Source organism: Physeter macrocephalus, unplaced genomic scaffold (genome assembly GCF_002837175.3).
Source record: "Physeter macrocephalus isolate SW-GA unplaced genomic scaffold, ASM283717v5 random_18, whole genome shotgun sequence".
Taxonomy (NCBI): Eukaryota; Metazoa; Chordata; class Mammalia; order Artiodactyla; family Physeteridae; genus Physeter; species Physeter macrocephalus.
This window is the reverse complement of record NW_021145304.1, coordinates 186,904-198,124: the sequence shown is the minus strand read 5'-3', so window position 1 is coordinate 198,124 and position 11,221 is coordinate 186,904. Positions and strand designations below refer to the sequence as shown.

The following is an 11,221-nucleotide window of genomic DNA, read 5'->3' as shown; positions in this document are numbered from 1 at the left end:
GTATTATTATAGTATATTTATATATATATTTTTTATAGGTATTATATATATAAGGTATTATTATAGTATATAAATCTTATATATAAGGTATATATAAGATATTTAGGTATTATATATATTTAAAACCTAAGTTAGACTGTCCTGAGCCTGAAAATTCATAATCTCACTGAATGTCAGGCACTCAGTTGGTTACTATCACCCACCCTCCTTGATGAGTGGGAAAACTGAGGCTCAGGGCCCAGAATAAAGAGCAGCCGAGTCAGGGTTATGAACCCAGGTCCAGCGGCCTCAGAGTCTATGAATGAAACCATGATTTTACATCAGCTGGAGTAAGGATTGCTAAGATGTGGGGTTTTCTTCTGAAGATGACTTGAGGGGCTTCCCTGGTGGCACAGTGGTTGCGCGTCCGCCTGCCGATGCAGGGGAACCGGGTTCGCGCCCCGGTCTGGGAGGATCCCACATGCCGCGGAGCGGCTGGGCCCGTGAGCCGCGGCCGCTGAGCCTGCGCGTCCGGAGCCTGTGCTCCGCAACGGGAGAAGCCACAACAGAGGAAGGCCCGCGTACCGCAAAAAAAAAAAAAAAAAAAAAGATGCCTTGAGGACACTCCCTGAATCACCAGGCACCTGCAGCTGTGTCAGAGTCAGAACTTGCTAACAGAACACGGACTGCGTGACCTGGGATCTTCTGCTTCCATCACGTATTCAACAAACACCCCTAGTGCCTACTCGGTGCCCAGCCTGTGCTGGGTGGTGCTGGGGACACAGCAGTGCCCAAGAGAGCCCCAGCCCTGCCCTCCTGGGGCTCAAAGTCCAGAGAGAAGACAGACCCATCCGCAGACAGTGATGACCCAGAATGGGTGGGGCAGGAATGGGTGGGGGAGGGAGACCCAGAGGAAAGGGCTCAGGTCTGAAGCTGGGAAGGTGGTGGTCAGGGGAGGACCTTTCCAAGCTGTCAAAATCAAAATAGGACCTCAGAGAGATATGACGTCAGCTATGCAAATTGCACCCCCGTGCTCTTTGTTTCATAAAAGCGTTAAGACAACAAACTTTTCTATCAAGATAGAAAAGCAAAACCTTGAGCAGGTTCTTGGGTATAACACTTCATTCCTGTCACTTTGACAAGAGCTTCCATTGCCCCATCAAGTCAGTTAAGGTCCCTGCCCAAACACTGTAATAATAGTATCTACTGCCAAGCACACCTGAGGGTCAGGGAAGATTTCAGAAGGCGGGATGCCTGAGCCGAAACTTGAATCACAGCTTGATAAAGAGTTGGTGCGGAACAGCATTCTAGGTAGGGAGAACAGCACGGGCAGGGGCCTGGAGGCTAGAGCAACTGCACAGCGTTCAGTCGGACTGAGGCAGAGAATGAGGGAAGAGTGGAAAACGGAGTGCAGAGATGTAGCAAGAGTGACAGGTGAAGGACTCTGCACTATGTCCTGAGGGCACTGGGGAGCCATGGAAGGTTTATGAGCCTCTACCCACCAGATGCCAACAGCACACCCTCCCAAGTCGTGAGAACCAAAAAGATTTCCAGACATTGTCATTGTCCCCTGGCGGGGGTGGGGGGGTGGACTGGGATGGGGGGGATCATCCCCACCGAAAATCATTAGAGACATTATTATTCTCATTTTCTAGATAAGGAAACTGAGGCTCAGAGAGGCTAAGTAACTTTCCCAAAGTCACCAGAGCTAGTAAGTTTTGGGACGTGCATGCTGGCAGTCCAGTTCTGGAGCCTGCAATCTGGGGTGTGTGCATTTGCGTGTGCAAAACAATTAAGAACCTGGTTTATACTCTCTTATTTCATTTATTCAGATTTTACTTAATTTTTGAATGGGTCATACATTCCCATGGTTCAAGTCTCCATGATATATAAAAAGGCCTTGAGCAAAGTCTCTGTCCTCACCCACCCACCCAGTTCCCCATGTACCTTCCCTCCCCACCTCCCGCATACAGATAACCGCTAGTTTTATATATCCTTCCAGAGATTCTTTATGTTTACAAAAAATGCAAATACATATTCATTTTTCTCCCATTTTTACACCAAAGACAGCATACCATATAAACTGTTCAGCAGCTTGCATTTGTATCTTAACTACTTACCTTGGTGATCTTTCTCTGAGTTCTTCCTCATCCTTTCGTAGAGCTGTATTGTTCCATTGTGTGAATGGACCACAATTTACTTAACCAGTTCCTTATGGATGGGCAGTTGGGTATTTCCAATCTTTTGCCATTATAAGCAAAGTGTGACAAATAACCCTGTCTGTACCTTGGTCATTTCATGCTGGGAAAGTGTATCTATAGAATACGTTCCCTGATGTTTAATTACAGGATCAATGGCTATGGGGATTTTTTTCGTCTTGAAATACTCTGCCAGACTGCGCTCTCCGTGGGGCGGCACCAGCCCTGTTTCCTTTTGCTCTCAGCCTCACCAACACACGTCATCAAACTTTTGGATTTCTGCCAACCTGACGGATGAAAAGTCTTATCTTGGTTGGTTTAATTTGCATTTCTCTTACTATGAGTACAACTGAACATTTTCCCTATGTCAAGAGACATTTGAATTATCCTTTCTAAGAACCTCCAACCTATATCTTTTGTACATTTTTCTGTTAGGTTGCCAATACTTTTCTTATTGATACCTAGGAGCTCTCTATATAGTAGTGAAATGGGCTCTTCATCTGTGATATCAGTTGCAGATTATTTTTCGTAGTATGTCATTGTCCTTTTGACTTTGTGGGTGGTGGGCTGTTTTTTTTTTTTTAACTTTGCAAAAGTTTCTTTTTATTATTATGTCAAAATTTTCAGTCTTTTGTGACTGGAGTTGATGTTCTTACTGCAATACTCATATTCTAGTGAGAGGCCAAAGAGGGGGGTGGGCAAGTGCATAGGGTCTGGAGCCAGACTCCAAGGGTTTGACTCCATGCTCTATGCAATATGGAAAATTAGGGGAAGTGAGAGAAACAGGGATGGGGGATACAATGGACAGTATCGTTTAGTGGCTAAGAATTTCAGCTGCCTGGGCATGGATCACAGCTCAAATGTTTATCACTTATGAAATTCTGGAAGAACATCTTAAACATCTTAAATTCTCCATTTCCTCATCTCTGATAGGGGTATAACAGCTGCATCAGTCAGAGGTGAGGCAAGACACAGATGGTCCACTCAAAAGGAGTAATGAGGAGAGTTTAATAGGGGGACTAGGCAGGGTATAGGTAAACTGACATGGGATTTTGCAGCACCTAAGGGCTAGCAACAGCAGGAAGCTGTTACCTCCCCTGGGCTAGAAGCTGTAAAAGGAACATCAGACCCCAAAACCCCAAAAGAGTAGTATATGGAGAGGGTCACCCAATAGGATCTCTAATAGAGGGACCTATTGAACCAGCACTGATGCAGCAGGGAGGGAGCTGTGGGACCAGTTACCTCAAGGTCACTCCCTTCAGCCCTCCTGTCTTCCACCAATGCTCCCATTGGCAGAAGCCAACCAGAAACAAAAGGCGAGGGATCTCCAGTGAGGCAGCTCAGAGAAGTCAAGTCAGCCTTTTGGGGAGCAGAGCAGAGCAAGATGGAGGGTGAATCTGCGTGACATCCAGCATAATAAGTGCCTTGTGGGGCTGATGTAGGAATAAGTAAGATAATATATGTTCAACACTTTAGACAGTGTCTGGCTTGTAGGAGGTTCTTAAGGAATGTTCCTTTTTATTTCTTTATTATTATTATTATTATCACCGTTGTCATCATCAACTCTCGACGGCACTCATTCTCACCAGCACAGGAAGGGTTACTTGCTGGGACAGCATCCTGCCTTTGATCCCATGGCTCCCCTGCTCTCTCTTCTCCCTCCCACCCCCTCCAAGGCAGCCTGCTCGCATTCTTCACCTGCTCTGCCTCCTCGGAGCTGCCCTCCTCTGCGTCTCTGGACTCCTTGACCGAAGGAGCCGATGCCCACCTGCCAGTCCCCAGAAGCCTCGATGGCGTTCTCTCCGCTTCTTGGTTCCGAGGGCACGAGGCCCAGCCAGAAGCCATGATCTTCTCCCCTGAGGGCCTCCCGGGGCCCGGCCACACTGGCCGGGAGACGCTGGATACCCAAGGCAGCCTGGTCATCAGAAATGTGACAACTCAAGATGCAGGCAGCTACACCGTGGTGCTGGAAACCAGCAGGGGACGCAGGAGTGTGACGGAGCAGATACAGGTCAATGGTGAGCGGGGCCCCATGGCGGGAGGGACCCGGTTCTCAGTCAGCAGGGCCCATCGGGACCCATTCTGTCACCAATCCTCCCTAGCAAACCACCCCAGAACTTAAAATAGCAACCGTATTTTTAGCTCAGGATTCTTCTGAACAGTTCTTTTGGTCTCAGCTAATTTTAGTCGGGCTCACTCACGTTTCTGCAGCCAGCCGGGGAGGGAGTGCGTAGGCACTGGTCCAGGATGGCCTCCTTCCCATGTCTGGCAGTGGCCTGGCTGGCAGCTGGGGCAGTGGGGGTAATTGGGCCACGAGGCTTCTCATCCTCCAGCAGGATAGCCTGGGCTTGTTCACTCAGCAAAGGATGAGAAACAAGGGCAGAAGCTTCAAGGCCTCCCGAGGCCCAGGCTCAGAACGCGCATGCCATCACTTCTGCCATGTTTTATTGGCCAAAGCGAGTCACATGACCGGCTTTGCTCCAACGAGAGGGAAATAGGCTCCGCCTCTTGGTGAGAAAAGTTGCAAAGTCTCCTGGCTATTTTTTTGTCATCTATCACGCTTTCCAACAGATATTCATTAAATATTTGTTCATTATCACTTGGGGAAGGACAAGGGTCTCTGGTGGTAGCCTTCAGAACTCGCCTCTGTTTTCATGAGCTATTCAGCTCTGGACTTACACTTTCACACCTGAACCAGAAAAAACAAGCCCTGAGGTTAACCAGACCCATCGTCCTTAGAAGGTAGTTTAGAGACGTATTAACCTACTAGGGCTGCCACACCAAAATACCAGATGCTGGGAGGCTTAAAAAACAGAAATTTATTTCTCACAGTTCTGGAGGCTGGAAGTCCAAGATCAAGGTGTGGGCAGGTGTGGTTTCTTCTGAGGCCTCTCTCCTTGGCTGGCAGATGGCTGCCTTCTCACTATGTCCTCACATGACCTTCCTTCTTTGTGTGCGCCCCTGGTGTCTCCCTGTGTGTCCTAGTCTCTCTTCTTACAAGGACATCAGTCAGATTGTATTAGGGCCCACCCTCACCGCCCCATTAGAGGCCCTATCACCAAATACAGTCACATTCTGAGGTACTGGGCGTTAGCATTTCATATGAATTTGGAGTGGGGGGGGGCGGGGAGGGGAGGAGCATAATTCAGTCCGTAACAGAGACTATAATAGTTAGGGTTCAGATTCTGGTGTGCTAATAAAGACCCAAAACAACAGTGTCTTAAATAAGATAGAAATTTATCTCTCTCACATAGTAGTCTGGCATGAACAGTGCAGGAATGATGTGGTGGCTTCAGGGTGGCAGGACCCAGGCTCCTTCTAATTGTTCTGTCCTCACTAGGTTCTGTCCTGCCTGTGGGACCCAAGACAGCTCCCATCACATCTGCATTCCAACCAACATAACAGGAGAGAGGAAGGGGAGTGAGGATGCCTTCCTTTTACGGCCCAACACGGGGTGGGGGGGGGGGTGTTGCTCACATCCCATTGGCTGGGAACTAGTCACATGGTCATACTTAGCTATAAGAGAAGCTGAAGACGTCGTCTTTATCCTGGGCAACCATATGCCTAGATAAAATGTAGGATTCTGTGACTAAAGGAAGAAGGGCAGAAAAGATGGGAGGGAGATCCCAGAGGCGGGGATACCTGAGCTGGGACCTGAAGCCTCAGCAGGAGTGTACCAAGTGAAGAGTTGGGGAAAGTGCTCCTGTAGAGAGCCCAGCCTGCGTAAACACAGGAAGCATGAGTGAGTGGCTCCAATTTACTGAGCCCTCCCTATGGACCAAACACGGGGGGATTTCACAACAGCCTGAGAAACAAGATGCTCTAAGCACCACCCCCCTTGCGCAAGCGGGGAGACTGAGGCTTGGAGAGGTGACATCAACAGCCTGTGGTCACGTAGAAGCAAAGGGCCAAGCTAGGATGCACACCACTCTCTGTGATCCTGGAGCTCATCTCCTTCCACGCTGCCTCTCTAGCCCTACAACATCTCTAAGGTACAAGCAAAGGTGGAGAGAGGCGGCTAGGAACCCTGCTTCTGCACCGGGGTTTTTTTTTTTTACCTCCACCAGGGCATGAAAGGGCTGCTGAGGTCCATCAGTCTACATATCCGTGATATGAAGGCCAGTTCTTCTTCTAAAAGCCCACCTCCACACCTTTGCCTGTGCCGTTCTCTGCCTGGAGCTTGTGCAGGCTCTGAACCCGGAACCGCCTGCCTTCAAATCCCTGCTCCTTCACCTACTAGCCACGTGCCTTCGCAAAGCGACCTCCCATTTGTGCGTTTCAGCGCCCTCCTCTGTAAATGGAGTCACTGCAGACCCTCCCTCGTAGGAGTGCTGTGAGGGACGAATGAGTTAATCCACGCCAAATGCCTAGAACAGTGCCGGGCACAGGGTAAGCAAACGTTCGCCATGAGTTTTTCAGGGGACCTGACCTCTTTGAGCTTTCGTTTTCCCATTGAAAGGGGGATAACAATAAGACCTACCTCATAGGCTTGTTGTGAGGATTAAATGCGTAAATCCAGTGGCTTTTGAGCTTTTAAGATCATGACCCACAGTAAGAACTGCATTTCATATCATGACCCAGTATGTCCGTATATCCACACACCACCAGTCCCTGAAAGACAAGTGTCATAAAGTAACAATTATTGCTATGAGTAATGCATTTTGATATTTTCTATTATATTTCATTTCATGTTTTAAATGCTGGTTACACCCTACTAAATGATTTCACCCAAGCATGGGTCTCATGCGCGATATAACAAGCCAGTAAGCTAACAAGCTGTAGTTAACATGTGTTTAGAATGGCGCTTGGCTCACAGTAAGAGCCCAGTCTAGGTGGCTATTACATTGATTCTTGTTTCCACACCTGGTGGGCTCTTTCTCCTCCTGCAAGGCTTAGCTCAGGCACCACCTCCTCCAGGAAGCCTTCTGTGAGCTCTCTGGTTGGACTGAAGTTTTTTTCACTTTTCATGGTTGCACGGAAGTTGGAAATCAGCTCCGTGTGGTGGTCCCCAGCACTCATCATGACATCAGATTCAAATCCTAGCTATGCGTCTCTCTCTGACCATGAGGCCTGGCCCTAAGCACCCCCAGACCTCAGAGTCTTTCACCTGAAAAAAACAGAAAAAAAAAAGAAAAAAAAAAACACGAAAAGAGAACTATGGTGAGGATTATATATGTTCTCTGTAAGGAGCCCTCCCAGCAGCCAGCGTCTGAGGCCCCAAGCCTTGGAGGTCCCCTTGACCCCTCTCTCTCTCCCACCCACATCCAATCCATCGGCAAGTCCCATGGGCTCTGCCTGCAAAATGATCCAGAATCCAACGCTCCTCCTAGCTCCTCGGCTTTTATCCTGGCCCAGCTGAGGGTAGGGGAGCTGGGGTATTTATATACCAGCCCGCGTCAGCCACTGTGGAAGGCTGCCCCCAAGCGTGTCCACCCTCCAGCACTCTGGCCTGTTGCCTCCATGGTCAGAGCAGGCTCTGGCAGCCAGCAAAAGCCCTGAAGCAACAGATACAGGGTTGGAAGTTGGAAGGGCTGAGGGTGAGGGCATGTAGCTCTGCTACATCCAGTGTCTGGGCACAGACCAGGCACTCCAAACACATTCGCTGGTGAATGACTGAGTGGATGAATTAATGAATGAACGCCTCTGTGGTGAACAGAAGAAGTGCTCAGCCTCTCTGAGTGGTCCCCCCCCATGGGACCCTGCTCCCTGTTTGCACAGCCAACTCTGAAGGCGTGCCACTGCTGACTTTCCCGGGCAATACACAAGGTATCCTCCGGGGTGAACTCCTCTACTCAGTGATCCTGCAGTGGGTGGCTTCCATCGAACCTGAACCTGTGCTACGATGGACCTTCAACGGGCATCCTCGCGGGATCGGGGAGAGGCTGATTATCCAGAGGTTGTCCTTGGAGGATCTGGGCACCTGTGTATGCTTGGCCGAGAACAGCCAGGGAATGTATTTCTCCCAGCCTGTGGCTATCATGCTGCCACGTGAGTACCCCAGCCTCACCCCGGACCCTGGACCCTTGCTGGTCAGTGGCCAGCTTTCCTGATTCCACTGAGCCACATTCTATGCTCAGTCCCCTCTGATACCCTTTATAGCCAAGACGGTACCTCATTCTTCCATCCTCCTGGCAGAGTGGGGATTATTAGCCCATTTTACAGATGAGAGGCTGCAGGCCAAAGACATAAACTCTAATGAAAGCTCAGGGCAGGATCTGGAGCCAGCTGCCTGGGTCCCGGCTCCAACCATTTGCTGGCTGTGTGAATTTGGGAAGCCTCTTCACCTCTGAGTCTCAGCACATGCCGGAGAAGAAATTAAGGTGATAATATAATGAGTGGTTCCAAGCATGGGCTTTGGAATTTGAATTTTGGCTCCACCACTTCCTGCCTGTGTGACTTTGGACCAGTGCCTTGACTTCTCTGTCCCTCAGTTTCCTCATCTATAAAATTGGGAAAATAATAGTGCCCACCCCAAAGTGTAGCTGTGAGCATTCGATGAGATAAGCGGGTGAACAGCTTAAAATAGAGCGCCTAGTGCTATGGAACACTAGTGAGTGCTCAATAAACGTGAACTAGTATCACTGTTATGATTAGTATTATCCATATTATTATTAATTTTGTGCCAGTTACTGTACGCAATAGCGTGTACGGAGGCTCAGGCGGCAGTAACAGGAACAGCCAGTTACTGGCATGAGAAAAGTGGTTTGGGAGCCCGTCAAAATGGGGTTCAATTCCTGTCCCTGTGCCTTCTTGGCTGGGTGACTTAGGACAAGTGACGTCCCTTCTCTGAGCCTCAGTTTCCTCCTGTGTATAATCAGAGTGATCGTGTAGACCTCTGCAAGATTGCTATAAGGAACTGAAATGGGATATGTGTGAGGCTAGCAGAACACCAGTTAGCAGGTGCTTTAAAAAATAGCAGCAGTTATCATGCATATTATTTTTAGTATTTCTGTTCATGGAGTGAGCTGGAAAGATACAGAGAAGCTGCCAGTGGAGAAGCAGGGAGGCATGTAGGCAGTGGGGATCACATGAGCAAAGGTCCAGAGCATGGAAAGGGCAGGGGTAATGGAAAGCCTGGCTTGGCTACGTTCCTGAGAGTTGCCTCTCTCCCCAGCCAGGGTTCAGTGGGAGCTTCAGGATTTGGTTTTGAGGTGATTTCCTGGGAGAAAAAAAAAGGTAAAAAATGTAAATCTTGGAGCACCTGTTAACCCTGACACACTCATTGAGAACGACAGTACTTCCAAGACCCCGTTTCCTCACTCATCAACTGTTCAGGAAATGTATATTGAGCACCTATTATGTGACTGGCCCATGCTGGGCAGTGCTGAGGGCATCTGGTGACAGAGACAGTCCTGGCCCTGCCCTCACAGGACCCCCAGTCCAGTAAGGGACAGACCTGTCCACAAACAGTAATGAGCAGAGTGGGCAGGGCTGGGGTGGGGGAGCTCAGAGGGCTGTGAGACCCAAGGAGGTGCCTGATCCAGCAAGGGGATCAGGGCGGGCTTCCTGGAAGAGGGGACATCTGAGCTGATACTAGGATACATAGGAATTGTCCAGGCCAAGGGAGAGAAAATGGCATAAATGGCATTCCAGGGGCATAGACAAAGGCCTGGAAGTAGGAGAGAGAGGGGAGTGAGCTTAGAAAATTGAGTAGACTCCAACGGGGCTTGGTTATAAAGGTAGGGGCTGGAGAGAGATGAGACCGGCCAGGTGGCAGGGCCTCGAAGGCCAAGGTGAAGTCCTGGGGAGCCATGGCAAGGTTCTGAGCAGGGGAGGAACAGGGTCAAGTGTGAACTTTAAAAAGACCCCTCTGGCTTCTGCGTGGTGGGAAGATGGGTCGGGGAGGGACTGGGACAGGAGAGCGGGGATGAAGCTGGGGTGGAGACCCGGAGGATGGGGAGGAGGTGGAATGGTGGGAGTGGCGGGTATGGAGGGAGGGTGTCTCCTCCAGTCTCTCCCCTTCTTGGTTCCCAGAAGCCGTCGTGGATCCCACAGACCCTGTGCCCATCGAGCCGAACCCTACCCTCTCCCTGTCAGGAAGCTCTGCCTTTGCCCTCACTGTGGCCGCACCTGTGGTACTGGTCGGAAGCACGGTCTTCACCATAATCTGGAAGCTAAGGTACCTGCCTTCCCTCCTTCCCATCCACTCAGCCCCCACAAGGTGCAGAGCTCACTCTGCAGCAAGACTGAAGCCAAACCAACTGCCTCATCCCAAGGAGCTTAAAGCTTATTCAGGGAGGATGACATTGACCCCTGCTGTGCCCATCCAACTCATCAGTTCCCAAAGTGGCCCCAGGGGAGCAAAGAGACAGGAGAGGGTTCTGGAGGTGGGTTCAAATCCCAGCTCCGTCACTTACCCACAGTGAGGCCATGGCAAGTCACTTCCCCTCTCTGTGCCTCAGTTTGCCCATCTGCAAAATGGGGGTGGTATTAATAGCACCTGCCTCACAGGGCTGTCATTTGGATTAAACGAGCTAATATTTCTAAAGCCTTTTGGGAATTCCCTGGTGGTCCAGTGGTTAGGGCTCCATGCTTCCACTGCTGAGGGCCTGAGTTCAAGCCCTGGTCAGGGAACTAAGATCCCACAAGACGCGCAGTGTGGCCAAAAAAAAAAAAAAAAAAAAAAAAGCCTTTAAAGCAGGGCCTGGGATATGGTCAGTGTTCTATTCGTCCCTTCCACACATAACTGTTGAGTACCTACTATGTGCCAGGCACTGATACCGTGGGAATAAACAGCGGAAAGTCCTTGCCCTCATGAACTTACATCCTAGTCAGAGATACAATACACACGATGACCAAGTAAAACATAGATAGTAGGTTGATGATAGAGCTAAGGAGAGGAGTAAGGCCAGGAAAGGGCACAGGAGCGTGTGGGGATGGGGCACATTTAACTAAGTTAGCGAACGCCTCCCTGAGAAAGTGACATCTGGGCAAAGACATAAAGCAAAGGAGGGAGGGAGCCAGTGGATCTGGGGGAAGGGCATAGCTGGCAGATGGAACAGCAAATGCAAAGGCCCTGAGGTGGGACTTGCCTGGCACGTTCA

The 11,221-nt window shown here is 49.8% G+C and overlaps 1 protein-coding gene across 1 annotated transcript in view; it reads left to right on the top strand.

Annotated features, from left to right (window-relative positions):
* Window positions 1-10,543, top strand: part of IGSF23 (immunoglobulin superfamily member 23) — a 13,043-nt gene extending 2,500 nt beyond the window's left edge. The window contains exons 2-4 of the mRNA XM_007101281.4: window positions 3,854-4,195; window positions 7,896-8,165; window positions 10,152-10,543. Coding sequence (XP_007101343.2) covers window positions 3,854-4,195; window positions 7,896-8,165; window positions 10,152-10,543 — 1,004 coding nt within the window. The remainder of the gene's footprint in view (window positions 1-3,853; window positions 4,196-7,895; window positions 8,166-10,151) is intronic.
* The last annotated feature ends 678 nt before the right edge of the window (window positions 10,544-11,221 follow it).